This window comes from Budorcas taxicolor, chromosome 12 (genome assembly GCF_023091745.1).
Source record: "Budorcas taxicolor isolate Tak-1 chromosome 12, Takin1.1, whole genome shotgun sequence".
NCBI lineage: Eukaryota > Metazoa > Chordata > Mammalia > Artiodactyla > Bovidae > Budorcas > Budorcas taxicolor.
In genome coordinates, this window is record NC_068921.1 from 67,563,193 (window position 1) to 67,584,622 (window position 21,430).

Below are 21,430 nucleotides of genomic sequence, written 5' to 3' on the forward strand. Positions count from 1 at the left end.
TGCCGATTAGAAAGAAATCCGGTCCAGGTTTTGCCTTCGACTCTGCCTCTGAATTTCGGCTGTGCAATGTGTAGCACGTTTCTCTCCCTCCCCTCCTTTCTCCTTCCCTGTAGCCTCCCAGCGTCTGTCTCCAGGATTTCTCTCTTCCTATTTCAGGGGGACTCTCACAAGCTCCCTCAGCCTGTGCGAAGCTGAGGTTTCCCCTGGATCTCGTATATCCCCAACACATACCTCCACGCACACAGGTCCCCGAGAACCCCGCGCTCACACCGACACACACTCGCGCGCGCACACCCTCGCGGTCGCCTGTCCATCTCTCTCCCGGGAGAGCCGGCGCGCGTCTCCACCTTCGCCGCACACTCCCGCTAGCCGAGCTCGCCGCGCGCTAGGATTCTTGCGGCTCGGAACTCGGATCGCAGCGCTCAACCCCTATGGTGGTTTTTTGAAACATTTATTTTCCTCGTTTTTATTGCACTGTTTTCGGTCTGGGGGACTAGAGGAGTGAGGCGGCTGCTTTCCCAGCCAGCCCCGGTTGGCTTTGCCATCCTCCATCAGGCTTATAAAAGTTTGCTGAGCGCAGTCCAGAGGGCTGCGCGGCTCGTCCCCTCGGCTGGCGGAAGGGGGTGACGCTGGGCAGCTGAGAGGAGCGCGCCGCCGGCTCTGGCGGGCTTTCTGGAGGGGCAAGGTGAAGAGCGCACGGGTCCCGGGGTTCACCGAGCTGGATTTGCATGTTGCACCATGCCTTCTTGGATCGGGGCTGTGATTCTTCCCCTCTCCGGGCTGCTGCTGTCCCTCCCGGCCCGGGCGGAGGTGAAGGCTCGGAGCTGCGGCGAAGTCCGCCAGGCGTACGGTGCCAAGGGATTCAGCCTGGCGGACATCCCCTACCAGGAGATCGCAGGTAAGCGCGGGCGCGCGGCCCGGGCCGGCTGCAGCCCTCGGCGGCCGCCCGGCTCCCGGGCTGCCGGAAGCCCTCCGCCTCACCCCTGTTGCTGAGTTGTGGTGTTCACTTTCTGCCGGGGGGCTCTCCGGGCCGCCGCGCCTCCGTGCCGGGCGGCGGATGCTCGGGGCGGTTTCTCCAGCGGAGCGGGGCGGGGGAAGGTGTGCGTCTCCGGCTGCCTCATTGTGTGTGCACACGCGGGAGCGCCCTCCTTCCCTCCCTCCCTCCCGCGCTCGGCTCCCGCGCCCTCGCGCTCCTCTTGGTCGTTGGCCCTGGCCGAGCGGGCCGGGGAGCCCGGGACCCACGGGGGCGGCCGCGGCGCGAGGGCGGCACGCCGAGTCGGGCGCCCACCCCGCGCCGCTCGCTCAGGCAAACTTGGAAGAACTGCGGCCGCAGTTTGCCCAGCGCCACCGTCAGAGTGGCGCCTTCTCCGCTCCCGCCCTCGCGCCGGCGGGGGCGGTGGAGAGACGCGGAGGGCTCCCCGGCCCCTCGCTCCTGCCCTCCGGGAAGGCAGAGCGCCCGGCGCCCGGGCCGGGGGCGGGCGGGCGAGCGGGGCTGGGGGTGGGGGGCTCGGCCTCCGACGTCGGCGGTTCCGGGCGGGTCTGGGGAGTCCGCGGGCTGCCCGTTTCAGATTTGGAGCAGGCTCTGCCGTTCCGGCTCCTCAGGGCTCCCCCGATCGCGGTTGGTCACTCCCGGTCCGGGGGACAGCCCTGCCGCCCGGCGCGGCGCTCCGGCCGGAGCGCGGCCTCGCCCGCCCGCTCCGGGGAGCTGAGTCAACTTCAGCGGGTGGCTCGCTAGCGGATGCGTCTTCGGACCTCGCGGGGGTCTCCTCGGACCCCGCGTCCCCCGGCCACGGGTGTTCCTCGCTCGAGAGCCCCCAACCCCCGGGCCGGGCGCCGGCGTGTGGGGAGCGCTCGGTTTCCGACCACTTGCGCGGTCGCCTGGGTGCATGTTTTCCGGCTCTTAGCTCCAACCGAACCCGAGCAGCTCGGGGGCTCTGTGAATGAAACGTGTTGGGGAGAGGTAATCCCCTGGCTGCGGGAGCGCGGAGCTGAGAGAGGCAGAGAGGGGCCAGGGGATGCTGCGAGGGCGCGGGCTGCTCAAACCCGGCAGCCGAGGTCCTCAGTGCCCCTCAGATGGTCGAGCCAGAACCCTGGATTTCCCCCAGCCTCTCTGCGTTTTGCCCAGGAGCTGGTCTCTACTGTGCATTTTGCAGTGATGGTAAAACACCACGGTTTCGATACGTAGTGGGACTGCTGTTTTATGGTTGATGCACAAACTCTACAAGTGAGGGTTTTTACTTATCCCGGAATGAGCACGTTTCTAGAAATGTAGGCACTGGGAAAAAAAAAAAAAAAAAACCCCCAAAACACAACAGCTTATACATCACGCTAACAGCGCGGAGCATTATATTCAGGGAGAGGTTTTCAATTCTGAGCCAGACGTAGGCAGCCTCTGGTGAGTCGGAGGCGGAACCTGTGGTGAATTATAAGACCACTTTTCTCTCTGTCACTTCATCTCGCTTTTCCAGAGCTCCTTAATTTGTTAATCAATGCGTAGAGAGCGACTGCCCCCACAGATCCTAAAGTTTAACTCTCCTTCCCCTTCGTCTACTGTTATTTCATTCTTTTTAATTAATTGATAAGGATCAGCTTTGCCTTTTTTCCCCTCCCTCAATCTCAGGGAAATCAACTTTTTAAAGGTTTAGAATATGGATCACTTTTTTTCTGGGAACTTTTTCTCCTCTAATCTGGGATTTTTCAAACTATGTCTTTTAAGCACACAGGTATTTCCCAACATGATTTCAGAAAAGGTATCTCCAAGAAGAAAATAGTTAACTATTTTTAAATTGCTTCTGTATTAGTTAATGAATCGTGGGGCTTTCAGGAGACTACAGGTCTTTACCACGATGCAAATCTCCTTGATATCAAAGGGAAGGTTTTTAGTGTATATGATTTCTGTAGGCACCATTGACTTTTCGGAAACATTCTCAGTGGTTGAAATAAATCCTTTAGTAGATTTTTAGCTACAGAGGGATTTCCCCCCCTTTTCTATCCCCACCTTGACAGTTACAGGGCTTTTTAATTAGCTATGAATTTCTAAAATGTGTGCACTTTCTGTTAAATTATCTTTCTAGGACTAGGGGGACTGTTGACTTTGCATAAAGCTTCCTGTCCTTTGGTACCCTTTGAAATACTCAAGCTATATAGGTCGTTGGGGGTCAGAGGCACATCTGATAGGAAAAACAAATGAGATGAAAGGTACCTGTGTATTAAGGATCAACATTTTTTCAAGGTAAACTTTACTCAATTTACCTATTGCTGTTGGAAGAATCATTTATGTCCTATAATTAAATGAACCCACTTTTCTTCTCCTCCCTAGTTCCTGATACTATTTGCTTTTAATTATCTAGTATATGGCGGTTATCCTTCCCTTCATCTCCTTATCCTTTGCCTTGTTTGGACTTTTAATGGGTTGCTTGTGAAATGGCATGTGCTGTTTAGTCTGCCAGGGAACATGAATTTAAAGGAACTGCTGTTCAGATTTCAGGTTCATGAGAGCTGTTTCTAATTGAAAGATATTTGCAGGTAGCTTGCCTGGTAAAATAACTGAGAAGTAATGAGGACATTATGTCTCATCATGACATTATTAAAGTTTTACTCAGAACTCACAATTGTGAAATAGTGTTGCCCTTTTCTATTCTAGGATAAAAGGGAATTCTTCAAACTCAACAGATGAGGGGCTGTGATGGGTCATATATAAAGTTCGACTTTCAGAGAGTGGTTGGGAAAGAGGAGGCCTTCAAGGGGCAGCTTGTACCATTAATCTTCACTCAGCTCTGATTTTAAACCATCCCAGGCAGATCAGATAGACTATCTGTCCTTGTTTGAAAGACCTCCAAAGGAGTAGACTCTTGAGCCCCTCTCAGCAATCCATTCTGATACTTAGTAATTTTTGTGGTATCCAAACGTTTCCAAATATCTAGTCAAAAACCTTCGAAGTGTGCTTATTTTCTCTTGTTCTGTCTTCTGGAAAGATATTGAGCCATGTATCATCGGGTTCTTTGTTATTCTGATCAAAAGTCGGTGCGAAACATACAGGTTTTTCTTCCCGCACCAGTAATGTTATCTTGTTTTCCAATCCAAGCCATACTGATGGCTCCAAACTTGTAAAGGAACTCACAGCTGAAAAGAGCATCTGCTTAAAAGGCTAGGCAATTCAGGGGATGTTGGTTTATGCTTATGGAGCCTCTGTTTTATGCTTTGAGCCTTTTTGGCGTCATTAATTATAATATGCATGTGTTGCTGACTAGTGGTAATTTATTGGCTCATGTTAATGTTTTTCGTTTATCTAATGTAACTTTACTTAACACTCCCTTATGTAGAAATTACTGTGTCCAGCACCTATGTGACAACTCTACTTACTTTGAAAACATTAAATATTGACTGATTGACTTTTTCTAATAACTTAGATACTATCATCCCCATTTTAAAGATGAAAAGACCGAGTAACAGATAATTAACTTGCCTGAGGATGACTCAGCTAGGAAGTGAGGAGCCTAGAATTCAAATGCAGGCACTCTGACCCCAGGCCCTGAAGTACATACACTTAAACTTGCCCACTGCCATGCTGTATTTGTTGAATGAATGCATGTAAAATCAATTCTGTTCTCATCTAATACCTATATAGCCTGGTATTCTCAATCACCATATGCATTCACTCACAGTTAAAGCTGAGAATTTTTCTATTTACTTGCAACATCTACAATTTTTCAAACTCACTTTGAATTTGGGTTTTATGTTCTCTGGAATTGGCTATGCTTCCACCACTAAATTGTCTGTGTATTTGTGCTTTTTCCTGATCATTGTATAGATGTGGTTTTATAAAAGATAGAAAGTAAAAACATGTGTCGGGTGTTTTTTCCAATATACTGGGCCTACTTTCTGAATATTGGGTTAGTCCAAAAAAACTTACTATAGGAAATTATCATGAGGGTAGAAGGAGGAGGGAAGTTTATCTCCAAAAATTAGGGGGGAAAATAAACGCTGTTCTCAATAATTTACTCTGCCAACTTTTTCCTATGAATCAGGTTATAGCTATATATTAAGAAAGCATAAAAATTCTCTCCTGTCTCTTTGATATCAGCTTATCTCAAAAATATGAAAATCTCAAAAATCTAAAGTTAAAAAAAAAGAGAACATTCTCTAATATTCCAGGGATGTACTAGTGATTGTTTTAGTCCTTCTTTATCATTTTCAAATTTCAGAATATGTAATGCTTCATCTTACCTGGCCTAGGTCCAGCAGTTCCTTCCTTTTTTTGGTGGGCTTCCCAGGGAATAAGCCTACCCTTCCTCTGCTCACCAGCAAACCAACTTCTTTAATACATTTGCTGTTATCCCAACTCTTTTTTCAATTTACATGTAGATATCACATTAACATAAATGAAAAAAACAGTGTTTGGTAAGTCTTACTCTTTAAATCTCCTAGTTAGGGATAAATAATTTAATTTCCATTTAACCGCCTCCTTCACAGAGTTCTGATTTTCTAGCGCTCTGTTTCGTTAGATGATGTCTTTAAGATCCTTTTGAAGAACAGTGTGAAGTATAAATGAATTAGTGGAACTTCAAATGGTTTTTTTATGATTTGTCAAGTCGCTAGATTACTGAAAGATTCATATTAATTCCAGGTATCAAAGCAATCTAAAATCTGGGCTATTAGGAGTACCACTTGTTAGACTTTTGATTTGGGAATTAATTTTAGAATCATCCTTGCAAACAGAGTTATCTTAGCTGATTTAATTAGAAGACGATATGTCATCACTGAGAAGAAGAGTTCATTTGAGTTGACTGATACACTTTTTTACATAAAACTCACATCTTTTAACTGTGCCATGTCGTAATAGCTTGTGAGCAGAAATGTAGGCCACTATCAAAAGTGGTTTAAAATGTACAGTGAGATATTCTTTAGAATATTGTAGTATAAGCATTGCATTATAATTTATGTGAGAGGGTGACTACTGTTCTTCTGTAGTTATGCGTATTATGAACATTTGACAGAATATAAAATTATTGAGTCTTTTAAAACCAAAGTGACATACCATTCTGTCACAAGATTTTTATAGAAATATGAGTTTAGGATAAAAACTGTAGTAAAGGAATTATTGACAAAATAATTCATTAGCTTAATCTTAATATATTCAGACTCACAAAAGTAAAATCATAAATAAGACTTTTTTTTTTCCTCCTTAATCATATCTCTCTGAAGGCTTCTAGTAAGGCCAGCAAGGTGACTTGGAGTTGTCTTGCCTGTATAAACAGGAAAAATTATTATTTCAAACTGGTGCTTATATCATTTTGCAGACCAAATTCTGCTCTCTTAAATTCTTTAGCTGGTGCATAATGAAACTTTAAATAGTTTTATAGTTTTCTCCAGTATTATTCAGTTTTTTGTGATTTACATGACAGTGGATGATAGTGTACTTGACTCCTTGGGATGGCGTGTTTGTAAATAAAGGATTTCATAGTACTAATTCTTTGGTGAAGGTTTAAAAACTCTAATAATCCTGGATGGACATATTTAAGAGTTTTGAATAACCCAGGATGAAAAAGAGTTTTAGACAAATGCACAGTTAGTAACAAAGAAAAGTAGAAATTCGACTCCACATTTACACATTATCCAGGCTACTGATTACTATTACAACCTATTCTTCATCTCTTTTAGACATTTTTTTCCATTTCTCTAATAAATAGTTCTTGTTTACCTACTATGTGTAAGTCACTGTGTGGCGCTGGGTATAGGGCACCAGGGAGTTTTAATCCCAGCAGGGAAGTGGAAGTTCAGGGTACATTTATCAGTGAATGGGCGAGATGAGTACACAGCACTGGAGTATCTGACTCTGGGAAAGCATTTAATAGGATCCTGTCCTCTGATCACAGGGTTATGGAAATGCCTCCTTGAGGAAGAGTGATGGGCTCTGAAACCTGAATACAGAGTCAGAGAGGGCAGAGGGAACACACATTGTCTGTGTGGTAAGAAGGCCCCGAACCTGGGGAAACAGCCGTTGCAGGGGTAAAGGGTATGAGAGCCTTGGGAGAAGAGCCTGAAGAAGTCAAAGTGTTAGTTGCTCAGTCGTGTCCGATTCTTGGCGACCCTGTGGCTCTGGCCCACCAATCTCCTCTGTCCATGGAATTCTCCAGGCAAGAATACTCTACAGTGGGTTGCTATGCCCTGCTCTGGGGGATCTTCCCAACCCAGGGATTGAACCCACATCTCCTGCACTGGCAGGCGTATTCTTTACCATCTGAGCCACCAGGGAAGCCCAGGACTGGGTTGATGACTTGTGATCCAAGATGGCCTAAGCACATTGACCAAACGTTTACTATTTTTGGCGCAGACATGGACCCTTATTGCTAAAGCCTGTGGGCTAAAGTCAACTGTTTATAGCTCAAAGAAGCAGATTTTAAACTATGTAGAACCTTCCTATTTTGTGTACCTTGGGCCTATAAAAGACTCTAAGCTGCTGCACCCTCAACACCCTGTGGCTGAGCACCATTGCCCAGAGACCTCATCCCCCTTGCCTGGCAGGATCTTTCAGTGCTTCCTCTTCCTTGCAGGGGACTCTCTGGTACCTGTGGAAGTGCTCAGCTCTGAGGGACTTCTTATTGCAACCTGTTCAAGTGCCTCCCAAGTGAAGCTTGTTCTGTTTGCTGCCCTCTCTTGGCCCTGTCTCTTTCCTCAACCAGCATTGTAATCTGTTCAACTCACCACAGTGAATATGGCCTTTAACCCAGAGCAGGGAGAAGCTGTTGAAGAAGTGTTTTAATTAGGAGGGGACATGGTTTTGAGTGTTAGTTTGATTGCTTTGTAGAGAACTGATTGGAGGAGAGCCAAAGGCAGATACAGGAAGAGGGGAGATGTTTACATGAACCAGTGTGGTGACTGTGGGAGTGGCAGGAAGTAGAAGGGTTTAGGAGGTAAAATTGACACCACCCAAATCATCGGTCAGTCCACAGTCATTTATCAAGCATCTACTGTGTGTCCGACGGTGAATAAATACTGGTGTGTGTGTGTGAGATAGAGGTTGAAAGACAGAATCATGTGTCTCAGAAATGTTTATCAAATTAACAAGTCTATAAAAATACTTTGACACAATTCATGTGTACCTTTTACTGGCAACAGAACATCATAAAACCAGAAGAGGACTATTAGGAGTTTTAGGGTCACTGAGAGAAAAAGATTTCCCAAATAGAGGTGCATTATTAACTCTCAGAAAGTATCAACATATATGTCATCAGCTGTGTTCATTTTGAAATTCGAGTAAAAAATGTATTTTTTTAAACAGTGTAAAAATGTAAAAATGTACATTTAAAAAATTTTCGCTAAGATGAAAAATGGGTTTCCCTGGTGGCTCAGGGGTAAAGAATCTGCCTGTAATGCAGGAGACCCGGGTTCGATCCCTGGGTCAGGAAGATTCCCTGGAGGAGGGCACTCCCAGGGCAACCCACTCTAGTACTCTTGCCTAGAGAATCCCCATGGACAGAGGAGCCTGGTGGGCTGCAGTCGCTAGGGTTGCACTGAAGCGACCAAGCAGCAGCAGCAAGAGGAAGAATATATTAAATTGTTACAGGGGACATATGTGCACCTGTGGCTGATTCATGTTGATGTTGACAGAAAACAACAAAATTCTGTAAAGCAATTATCTTTTCTTTAAAAAATAAATACATTTATTAAAAAAAAATGGTTACTTCATTGCCCAAGATTAAATGATGTGTCTATGGCTTAAGTGCCAAATTATGTGACTGATTGTAATGATAAGAATCATATCAGGAAGAGATTTCTTTGCCCTTGCTGAAAGGAGGAAGTCAAATTTTATTGGGAGTGTTTTGGTCAGGGTTCTCCAGAGGAACAGAACCAAGAATATATACCTCATATGTAAATATATGGGAGATTTATTAGATAGATAGATGCAGTTAGAGATACAGAAGAGGAGATTTATTATAGGAGTAGGCTCCTGTAGTTACACAGGCGAAGCCCCACAGTATACTGTCTGCAAACTGACTGCCCGTGAAAGCAGGTGGGATAGTTCAGTCTGAATCAAAATTTCCAAGAACCTGGAGCTCTGATGTCCATGGGCAGGAACATACGGGCATCCTAGCTCCAGAAGAGAGAAAGGATTTACCGTTCCTCTGCCACTTTATTCCATTTAGGAGATCAAGTGATGAGCTATGATGTCCATGGGCAGGAACATGTGGGCATCCTAGCTCCAGAAGAGAGAGAGGATTTACCATTCCTCTGCCACTCTGTTCCATTTAGGAGATCAAGCGATTGATGCCTGCCCACATAGGCCACTCAGACTGCTGAAACAAGTGCTAATCTCTTCCAGAAACACCCTCACAGACACCCTCAGAAATGATGTTTTGCTACTTGTCTGGGTGTTCCTTAGGCTGGTTCAGTTGACCTGTAAAATTTACCATCACAGGAACCTTGAAGAATGGCTCACCTTTGACGGAGGGCCATGAAAGAAGCTGTTAGGGTGGGGGTTAAGTGGGCGAGCAAAATAAAGCTTGTGGGGGAGAGTCAGAAAGGGATTGATTAAGAGCTTGTGAGAAGCAATGTTGAACAGATAGGGTGGGGTTGGAGTTTTGATGGACCTTGGGCATCCTCGGCTTTATACAGCAGAAAGTACATTATCATCTGAGAGTCGTGGCAATGAAGGGACATGATGAGAGTCTTGTTTTAGGTCAGGCAAGAAGTATAAACAGGATGGAATAGAGAGGGGTCATGAAAAGTTCGGAGATGGAAGGAGGACAGCCAGGGAGTGGTTTTCGGTACCAAAACATGAGCAGCTGAGGGCACAGATGAACATAAGAGGCAGAGAAAAGGGTAAATGATGTCATCAGAGAAGAGGTAAAATTAAAAAGAAAAAAACCTTTAAAAACTGCTCTGCTACTTAGAAGTTCCACTGAAAAGGTTTAAAGAGGACAAGCTGTTGAAACTCTCGCCTGAAATAATCTGTGTCACTTAAGATACTTTTGGCTTCAGGTCACAGAAAATCCTGACTCAACTGGTTCACGCAACCAAGGAGAGCCATTATGTTACATGCAAAGAAGTCTCACCATAGAGCAGTTCTAGGGGGGGAAGGTGGCAAGTGAACAGTATGACCCACTCTCAGGTTCTCCCCATCTTTTGATCCTTCCATCCTCATTCTGTCCATCATCCACGTCAGCTACATGATGAAAACAAGATGCCCGCTGGAGAACCGAGAAGCAAAGCCTCGTGATGATGCGCTGAGGCACTCAGAGGGACCATTCCTTCCATGCGCATCTGCACATTGATGAGGTAGTCTGCCCCCGGAAGTCCCCCAGTGTATTTACCCACCCTTCTCATTCCAGAATTGCTTCCTGTGCCCATGCTTGAAAGAGAAAGGAAAAGGACTGTGGCTGTTGATCTGAACTTGTTTAGTTGCTCAGTCGTGTCCAACCCTTTGTGACCCCAGGCTCCTCTGTTCATGGGATTCTCCAGGCAAGAATACTGAAGTGGTTTGCCATTTCCTCCTCCAGGGGATCTTCCCAACTCAGGGATCAAACCCAAGTCTTCCGCATTGCAGGCAGATTCTTTACCGCTAGCGCCACCTGGGAAGCCTAAATAAATAAATAAAACTAAACTTGAGCCACTGATTATTTTGTATTAATAGTACCAAAGGACTGATAGATATTACATGGCTCTTAATGTGATGAAATTGGTAGTATAAAACACCATTTGTAAAATGGTCTTGTCAAGAGATTGAACATGTACACCTCAATGTTCATAGCAGCACTGTTTACAATAGCTAAGACATGGAAGCAACCTAAATGCCCATCAACAGAGGAATGGAAAAAGAAGATATATATAATGGAATATTACTCTTTATACCTGCTTGGAAGAGAAAGGGAAAGGACCATGGCTGTTGATCTGAGCTAGTCACGGTTATACTGTAAGAGGGGCTGATAGCCTTTTGCATTTTCATGGCCACTAAATTGGTTACTTAATCTTTATAATCTTAAGGAGTTGATGGGTAATGGAGAAACTGAGAGGGATGACTCAGACTACCTGAATTAATTAAGTATTTGGCACTCTTGCTTTAGACCCATTTCTCAACGCTGGCCAGTGGTGAACTGATGCATGCGAAATGATTGGCTCTCTAGAGGGTAGTGTGTGGGGAGACCTGATTTGTAGCATTTGCCAATTTTTGTGGTCTAAATGTTCCCACCATGGCCAATTTCGAGCCACTAACAGATTAGCAACCAGCTCACAAAATTCCAGAAAATTTAACAACTGGCTCTTTTGAGTTGGAAAGAACCAGAGCTTATCCTGGAATCATATGAGATATTAAAAAAAAAAAAAACCTACACTTGGGCTTCATCTTCAGATATTCTGATTTAAGGGGTCTGGGAAGGGTATTCTCCCTCCCTCCCTCCCTCCATCTCCTCCTTTTTAAAATTTCCCAAGGAATTCTGATGTACATGTGGGGAGGAGAGCCAGTGATCTGGAGCAGTGCTTCACACACATTATCAGGCACCAGAATCACTGGAGGGCTTGCTAAGCTCAAATGCCTGGGCCCTACCCCTCAAGTTTCTGAGTCAGTAGTTCTGGAACAGGGCCTGGAATTTACATCTTTAGCAAGTTTCCGGGTGATGTTGATACTGTCGGTCCAGGCATCATCTTTTGAGGAGTGTCTGGGAGCCACACTCTGAGTGCATTCAGCGTGGTTTTAAACACACTTTTTTTGTTGTTGTTGTTTGGTCAGGGTAGCCAGTTTGATTTGGGCAATGATTTTGCATTGTTTTTCGTCTTGATCTTGGGTAAGAACCTCCATCCAGAAAGCGTCTCTGCTCTAAATTGCACACACACCCTATTTCCTCTGCCTTCTTCCAGATGTCTATATTGGCCACTAGGGGGACCAAGGGAAAGCGAGTGACTGGATTTGCTCAAACCTTAATTACCTGTGCCTGGAGCAGACCGGGTTTCACCCAGCTGACTGAGGCGTTTCTGCATGAGTAAAAGAAAAGCACAACATTGCTTGAAAGGGAGACTGGGAAAGGACAATTTTAAGTTTCTTTCGCAGTAGCATCCCTATTATTTTTAGCTAATATAGTCAGCTTTCTGTGAGTAAGTAGGACACATTTTGGGGTCCTTTTTAGAAGATATCTCTGGTCAAGAGTGATTCCAGCCCCACCTCTCCGTCTTTGAGCTGCTTTTCCTGTGCAGATTTAGCCATTTGTTCCTGACTTCCAGATACAAGGAGACTACATTAGAGCTGGTCACTCTTCATTTTATACGCATTTAATTAAAGACGTAGCATAATGCATTCTGGGCATGCACACCTGTGTCCTGTAGGCTTTATTGGCTAGTGTGTTTGCTTCTTATTACGTCTCGGATTTCTTGAGAAATTGACTTTCTCTTTTTGTGTCCCCGGCAGAGCTGAGATTAGCAGAGGCCGGTGCTCCTCTGCTGAATTGCAGTGAAGTGGAGGCCACTCTGTAAAAAAAGCACTCTGAGGTCTTCCAAAAAAGAGATGAGTAACTATCAATTATTATTTTCTTAATGGGTCAGAATAGCACAAAGTCAGTAGCACTTTTGCAATGAACTTGAAAAAAAGCCACCATGCTTTTGGCTAGTATAGATGTTTATAAGTGACGGCCTTAATTTTTTGGGGGGGATAGTAAGAAAATATTGTCCTTTAGCTGTTTGCTTATCCTATGTTATTCCAAATCTTAACTGGGAGATTTTAAAACTTAGAAATGATAACATTTAAAATCACTTGATATTTTTTTCTTTTTTTGTAGCAGAAGTTTTAACAAATGATTTTGAGGAGTTTAACCGATCTTTGACATAATGGGAGCTCTATTTAGAAAATAATTTTTAATTCTGAAGTATTAATAGCAGTTAATATTCCTGAAATGTAGGGTTTCTGAGCATTCCTACTTGATCTGTTCCAGCCTCTCCAGTTTGTACTGAATTTAGGGAACATAGTTGACTGTTACTTTTATATTATCAAGTGTTAATGTGTGAAAGGCTTTTATTGTGCTTTTACTACTCATTTGATTATGTGGTTATCTTATTCAATATTCTTTCACAGACTTGGGGGTATTCAGACACCAGGAGGTCAAGTACTATGTTAAAAGCTTAGGCCAATCTTTTTATATGGCTGCCATAAAGAATATATTCATTTTGCTTACATTACCACATGTCTCTCATAAAAGGTCAATTTCAATTGAATATAATAGGTTGCAAATGGCAACTCTTATGTCATCAATAACAAAATTAATACATATAATCTCTTTTCACTTACCACCTTCTGTTTTTTAGAAAAAATAACTTGAGGATTTCTTAAAATCAGAGATCTTCATGATATGTTTTGTATAATAGACATATCAAAATTGTATAAACATGTTTTTCTATTTTAATCAAGAAACTACATGTAATCACATTTAAATTCCAGTTAAAGTAGTACATTAGGTGCAACAGATATTCACAGCAAAAAACCATGAAATTATGCTTTTTCATTTTGTCATATTAATTTAACAAATTATCTTTGAGTCAGTTTCTCAGCCTGGGTTATTGCTGTAAAGATAAATTCAATATTGTGAGAAGGTATATGCCTAAACATAAACTAATTGCTATGATTTAAGAATGGCAATTTATTTTTATCCAGCGTATGCTTAGTAAATTATGCAAAGGTTTGCAGTTTAACAGAAGGTTGATTATATGTAAAAATATAGGTTATCATGATCTTAATTCTATGTGGTAACCAAGGTTGCATATTATAACTGAAATAACAATTTCCTATAACTGAAAAACCTGTCATGCATTTTAAAGTGAGTTTTAACCTTTCTAACCATGAGTTTATCAGGTACAACTCTTGACAAAACCATTGTGATTCCTCTGAAATTTTCAAAAATATCATGTGTACTTGAAAAAAAGAGTTAAAAAAATGCCTTCTGTGTTGAAAGGCTTTGAAACAATATTCTTCAGAAAAAAGTGAGCCTCTCTCCAAATTACTATCATCAGGAAATACAGTAAGATGGAATACAAATAAGCCAGAGTAGGCTTTTCCCAGGTCGACACTCCCTGAAGCGATCTTCATTCTGGGCCACACACAATTCGGATTTTAACCCAATGAAGCATCAGAGAGAACCAGTGTCCTAAGAGAGAAACCTGGAGGTTTCTGAAGTCCCAGACTGCCCATCCCCTCCTCCTGGAAGGTGCCAGGGACGCCCAGAAGGAGGCTCTGCTGTGTAGCGCCAGCCCGCAGGTGCACCACCTTCGGCCACGTTTCAGCCTGGTTCCTGTGGAATTGATTTTCACGGCTCATGACAGAAGCTGTTTTCAGCCCTTGAAAAGGAAGTGGCTGGGCTGATCCTCACACAAACAGCAAATTGCTCCCTGGCTTTCAGAGCCTTCGAGGTCTGTTACCTTAAGGTCCTAATGGCCTTTTAACAGTGTTTCCAGCTGAGCAGCAGATGTAAAGTATACTGAACATTGAAAGCACTGTTCTTTTTTACTCCTTTCCCCCAAAAGAATCTTTTTTTTTTTTTTTACATTGTACAAATACCATATCCTAGGACCTATTCAGCGGCATGTTAGATTTTTAAAAACTGAACCAGATCTCAGATAAATATATTGTCGGTGCCATACATCTGCCACCTTGGTGGGCCTCATGTCCCATGAGACTGCCCCCTGGGAGCCGAGATTATGTCAGTGTTAGCAGTGGCTCCATTTAGTAATATCTCAGTGTTCTTGCCTGGAGAATCCCAGGGACGGGGGAGCCTGGTGGGCTGCCGTCTCTGGAGTCGCACAGCGTTGGACACGACTGAAGTGACGCAGCAGCAGCAGCAGCAGCATCAGGGACAAAAATAATTAATGGGGCCCCAGAAAGCCTCGAAAACCCCTTATACTTTCAGTTCATTCCTTTTGATCCTAAAAATGACAGTATATTTCTGGAGGCCATATATTTAATTTTAAAAATTATATCCAGTCTGCCCTTGTTTTCCCTTTGTGTTGTTTTGACGGTGCGTTTTGTCTTCCTGTGGGACGGGGTGTGAAGGGTTTCTGCAAGGGGCAGCTATGTGCTCCGTGCAAAATGAACTTGAAGACCTTTACACTAAGGTTTGAGCTGAGGGTGGTATTTCAGTCTTGTGGGCTTTGGGGAAAAACATTAAACATCACTGAAAAATACTTCGAAAAACTGGACCTTTTCCATTAAAAAAAAAGTTAGAGAAATGGCATGTTTTTTGATTTCTCTTTGATCCAAGTAGTGGTCACTGGAAAGAGAAAAGAGAAGACAAGCAAAACCAGACTAGAGAAAACCAGCCAGGCTGCTAAGTCCTCATTCCCCTTTCCAGGGACTCACCTGTTTTACAAGCTTTTGGAGGACCTGTAGGGAGAATGTGAGTTACTACCATTTTTTCCCCCCAAAGTTGAAAATATGGACACATTGCCACTCTGACTTGAAAAGGCAGGAGATTTCTTTCCTCTGTCTTCCTGTTCCTTTTTGCCTCCTCCTCCTCGTCCTTCATTGCTTCACTCACATGACCCACCTGGTTTTCCTCAGGACCTTCCATGTGCTGGATAACATGATGGGTGAACCATGGCAGTGTGGCGAGTTTATCAAGTTTAGTGTGATCAGTTTAGCTCTTCTGAGCAATAGTAAATCATGTGAGAAACTTGTTCTGGTTTGGTGCTTAAGCAGAGTCTGTCTTTGACTTCTTGTTTTATTTCTTGGACCTTTTTCTAAACCTCTCTGTGCCTTGGTTTTGTCATCAGTGAACAGGGATATACTTAATAGTTCCTCCGTCTGAATGAACATGTAAGCTCTTAGCATAACGCCTGGCACTTAATAAAGGGTATGTACATGTGTGTCAAACAATGAACGGCAGAAAAGCCAATCAATCTCTTCCACAGGCCTGGGGAGTGACAAGGGAGTGATTCTTCCCCAGGAAAGAGAGGGAAGGGGGTAGTTTCTTTGGGCTCTGCCTATCTCTGGGCCCTGCTGGCCTGCACATCTGACATCTGGGGTTGGTGTGTTCCGTGTTCTGATCTTATACAACTTGGGAAGGACCTGGTAGCCTTCTTTTCTGAAGTCTTCACCCTGACATTGGCCATTCTGGCCCCAGAGGCCTCCTAAATCCCTGACCTGGCCTTCACCTAGCCTTTGGCCCTCCTGTAGGCTTGATCACCTCCTGGTTTACCACTCAGCTGCTTTCTTGGCCTCCAGGAGGACTGTGAGGACTTCTGGGCCAGGCCTGTGTCCCCCAGGTGTGGGTGCAGGGGTGCAGCCCTTCCTCTGAGTGCCCTCTGCCTCCACGTTTACTCTAAGGTCAGCTTTATGTGGCCCACTGGGCAATCTCTTCCTGGGGTCCTAGGCAGAACTGGAGCCAGAAATCTCTCTTTTCTTTGGCTCTCCTCTAGATGCAAAGCTCAGAGAGGAGAAACTGGGAGATGTGGGGAGCCATTCGTATTGCTGTTTAGTTGCTAAGTTATGACTGACTTCTGTGACCCTATGGACTGTAGCCCACCAGGCTTTTCTGTCCACGGGATTTCCAAGGCAAGGATACTGGAGTGTGTTGCCATTTCCTCCTTCTGGTGATCTTCCTGACTCAGGGATCGAACTTGTGTCTCCTGCATTGGTGGGTGGATTCTTTACTTCTGAGCCACCTGAGAAGCCTGTGGGGAGCCATTAAATCCTTCCAAGTCCTTTCTTCTCATGACCTCTGGGCCAGTGGGTTTGCTACCCTTTCTCTGCTGGCTGGACCTCAAGCCCTTTGGGTTTGGAGATGTTAGTCTGCTAGAGAGGTCAGGTAACAGATACCCATACACTCTCAGGTGGAAGCTTGTAAGAAAACAATGGATTAAGGGGCAAACTGATTGAATTAAGTACTTTCAGAATGTCATCCCCATTACATAAGCAAGGTGAACAACTTCCAAAGAATATCTCAAACACCAAGTGAAATGGAAATAATAGGAATTCCTTGTTTATATTGGAATCTTTGGACCTCCTAGGGGATGGTACCATAGGGGAAAAAAGGACTTAATTCATTGTTTTGTGCTTGCTAATTGATTATTTTAAACTTTTCTTACCTCTTTGAACCCCAGTATCCTTATCTATAAAAAAGTGTAGTAATATAGTGTGGCTCATAATACTTTTTTGTGAGGATTAAATGACATAATGCATGTGAGCAGCCTGAGAGAGAGAAGTCGTCAGTAAATGTTAGTTCTTTTTTATCCCAGTTCCCTCCTGACACACGTATCATGATGAGGAATCTATTTCTTATTCAGAAGAGGAGAGAGAAAACCTGGTAGGCTGTAATCCCCATTCGGAGACTTAGTCACTTTTAATTTCCTTTTATGATAAGCTTCTAAGAGAGAAGCTTTAATAGCACGTTAAAAGGTGATCCTGAAGTACTGTTAAATGTCAAATAGGAAATCTTTCAAAAACATTTATTTCCCCTTTCTGGTCTTCTACTCAGAAATGGCTCTGAAACTTCTCTTTCAGGCCATTCTGACTGGTTTCTGTTGCACATGCCGCCAGCAGAAGAATATGTAGCTGGTACATTGCCTTGATTATTTTAATTTGCATAAACCAGTGGTTGTCAAAATCACCCAGGAAGTGTGTTCAAATGCAGGCTGCTGGGTTCCATGCTGGGAGTTTCCCATGTATTAGTTAGCTCTGAGATGGGGTCAGTGCCCAAGTAATGCCGATGGTCCCCGGATCACACTTTGTGATCTCCTGACTTAGAGTTTTAAGTCTTAAACTATCAGAGGTCAATTTTGGTTCTCCAATGGCTGGAGGATAAATTTCAACCCCATCTGTTTGACATTCAGAATCTCAAGCTATCCTCCTAGGGTACTTCTAAGCATCCTTCTAGAAATTTCTAGAAGGATGTCTAGTAAATGTCTAGTAAAAAGTTTCACTAAATTTCATTTTATTTCTCTGTCTCATTACATTTGCTAACACCTCATAACAAGGCTTATTCATACTGTTGAAAAAAAAGGCTGACTTAAAACTCAACATTTGAAAAGCTAAGATCATGGCATCTGGTCCCATCACTTCATGGCAAACAGGTGGGAAAAAAGTGGAAACAGTGACAGATTTTATTTTCTTGGGCTCCAAAATCACTGCAGACGGTAACTTCAAGCATGAAATTAAAAGGTGCTTTCTCCTTAGATGTGAAGCCATGTCAAATCTAGACAGTGTATTAAAAAGCATAGTCATGTACCATTGTGAAAGTTGGACCATAAAGAAGGCTGAGTGCCGAAGAACTGATGCTTTTGAACTGTGGTGCTGGAGAAGACTCTTGAAAATCCCTTGGACTGCAAGGAGATCAAACCAGTCTACTCTAAAAGGAAGTCAACCCTGAATATTCATTCCAATACAACATTGTAAGGCAATTATCCTTCAATTAAAAATACATAAATTAATAAAATAAAATGTCTCTTAATTTGTGTTTCCCAAATTTAGCCACAGGGGCCTCTAGGGGCTTCCTAGGTGGTGCAGTGGTAAAGAAATCTGCCTGCCAAAGGAGGAGACACAAAAGACTCAAGTTCGATCCCCTGGAGGAGGAGATGGCAACCCACTCTAGCATTCTTGCCTGGAAAATTCCATGGACAGAGATTTCCCTGGTGGTCTAGTGGCTAAGACTCTGAGCTCCCAATGCAGGGGACCCAGGTTCATTTCCTTCTCAGGGAACTAAATCCCACATGCTGCAACTAAGACCCAGCACAGCCAAATAAATGAAAAAAAAAAAAAATTCCATGGACAGAGGAGCCTGGCGGACTATAGTCCATGGGGTTACAAAGAGTTAGACACGACTGAGTGACTGAGCACAGTCCCTGGAACATAGTGTTTGAACCTTGTAGGAAGTCAATAGATAATTGACTATCACCAATTGTAATTATAAAGAGATTTTTCTTTTTGCCTTCCAGACAACTTTTAGTAAGATCAAATTTAAATGGTGTAATATAAAGACACATTCATGTTTTCTTTGAAAGACTGCAGCTGATAAGTTCTGTTAGCTTAGCCAGTGGAAATCAATTTGTAAAAGTATAGACCACCAGAGTTTATTGTGTAGAACATACACTTTGTGGCTTTCATTCTATTTTACAGCATAATATTTCTTCCAATGAAGCACCTGCTATATATATGTCTATCAGATGTTTTTTTTTTTTTCCTCCAAAACTTGGCATATTTTAGCATCACTGACAGCAATTTTCAAATACCTGAAAAGATTAGAAGACTTAAATACAAAGAGTACCTTAAGTGGCAGTGGTGTTTCCTGGGAGATAAAGAAATTGATAGAGAGGAAAGTTAGTTTAAAAAGTCAGCCCTAAGGATAGAGCCATCAGATTGTCTCACCTTTGAAATGATCTATTTACGAAGGAAGCTTTGAATAATAAACTGTGTGGCTGGAATGTTTTTAGGAACCCCTTGTAATTTTGTGAATTCTATTTTAAACTGTTACCTATTTAAGTTCTCTGATGTCAGTTCAAACCAGCACAAATAAAAGTACCAACAGCTGCCTCCCCTTGAGTATGCACAGAATAGTGAAGACAGACATATAGATGATTAATCTCAACATTATGGGGAGATGGAGTGATAAAGTCATGGGGACCCTAAGTGAAGCAGCTGAACATGGGAGGGCAGGTATAGGTAAGCTGTTAGAGGCGGAGGGGAAGAAAGTGTGGGCTCTGAACCAGGGATTTGGAAATGCATTTTTTCTCCACTGCTACAATCTATAGCTTATACAATGTCCTTCCATATAAATGGACGAACCCTAATTATATAGTAAATGTGTGTGTGTGTGCGCTCAGTTGTGTCCAACCCTTTGTGACCCCATGGACTGTAGCCCACCAGACTCTTCTGTCCATGGGATTTCCCAAGCAAGAAAAATGGAGTGGGTTGCCATTTCCTCCTCCAGAGGATCTTCCCAACTCAAGTATGGAACCTGCATCTCCTGTGTCTCCTTCATTGGAAGGTGGATATTTTTTTTTTTTTTTTTTACCATTGAGCCAACGGGAATCAGTTCAGTTCAGTTCAGTCACTCAGTCGTGTTCGACTCTTTGTGACCCCATGAACTGCAGCACGCCAGGCCTCCCTGTCCATCGCCAACTCCCGCAGTTCACTCAGACTCACGTCCATCGAGTCAGTGATGCCTTCCAGCCATCTCATCCTCTGTCGTCCCCTTCTCCTCCTGCCCCCAATCCCTCCCAGCATCAGGGTCTTTTCCAATGAGTCAGCTCTTCGCATGAGGTGGCCAAAGTACTGGAGTTTCAGCTTTAGCATCATTCCCTCCAAAGAAATCCCAGGGCTGATGGAAATAGGGAAGGTTAAATTCCTCCATTAAATAAATCATGCCCTGTGAACTCCTTAAGAAATGGGCAACACTGAATTTTTTTTTTTTAATTAAAACACACACTCACACAACTTTTTTTGGGCTTCACTGCATGGCATGTGGGATCCTAGTTCCCTGACCAAGGATCGAACCTGCGCCACCTGCATTGGAAGCCCAGAGTTTTAACCACTGGACTGCCGGGGAAGTCCTAGGCAATGCTGATTTTGAAAAATTCCGTCCATCTTTGTTCAAGCAAATAGAACATGCATCTGTTCTTAGGGAAACTGTATAGATTACTCAAGAATGCTATTTAACCCCCAAGTATTTTGGCCTCTATATCTTAATCAACTTTCTAGAGAAGTATTAGGAAATAACCACATTTATACCATATGACAATCCCTGTTTAAAGATGTAGTTTTAAGTGGTGGTAATTCTACCATTTAATATGCAAACCTTCTTTTAGTGATATCAGCATATGATTGTGCCATGCGTTTTAAAGGTTCATAGGCGTCATCCTGCTGCTAAGTCGCTTCAGTCGTGTCGACTCTGTGTGACCCCATAGATGGCAGCCCAGCAGGCTCCCCCATCCCTGGGATTCTCCAGGCAAGAACACTGGAGTGGGTTGCCATTTCCTTCTCCAATGCATGAAAGTGAAAAGTGAAAGAGAAGTCGCTCAGTCGTGTCCGACTCTTCACGGCATCATAGCTACCCTGTTAAGCTATGTGTATGGTGAAAGATATGTGTGAAGTGAAATTCGCTAAGTCATGTCCGACAGTTTGCAACCCCATGGACTATACAGTCCCTGGAATTATCTAGGCCAGAATACTGGAGTAGGTAGCCTTTCCCTTCTCCAGCGGATCTTCCCGACCCAGGAATCAGACTGGGTTCTCCTGCATTGCAGGTGGATTCTGTACCAGCTGAGCTATCAGGGAAGCCCTGTGATATGTGTAAATAGAGAGATAAATATTCTGATAATCAAAGATGACACTAATGATGAGGCTATTTTTTTTTCGCCATGGAGTGGCTGAAAAGAACAATTCATGCTGTGAATCCCTTTTCCTAACTTTCTTGCATAGATGCTATAGTAAGTGGCTCCAGCTGGAGAAAAGCTGAAACCAAGT

At 43.6% G+C, this 21,430-nt stretch overlaps 1 protein-coding gene across 1 annotated transcript in view; it reads left to right on the plus strand.

Annotated features, from left to right (window-relative positions):
* Window positions 1-738: 738 nt before the first annotated feature.
* GPC6 (glypican 6) overlaps window positions 739-21,430 on the plus strand; it is a 1,214,516-nt gene continuing 1,193,824 nt past the window's right edge. Inside the window, exon 1 of the mRNA XM_052650253.1 lies at window positions 739-898. Within this exon, the coding sequence (XP_052506213.1) occupies window positions 739-898 (160 nt within the window). The remainder of the gene's footprint in view (window positions 899-21,430) is intronic.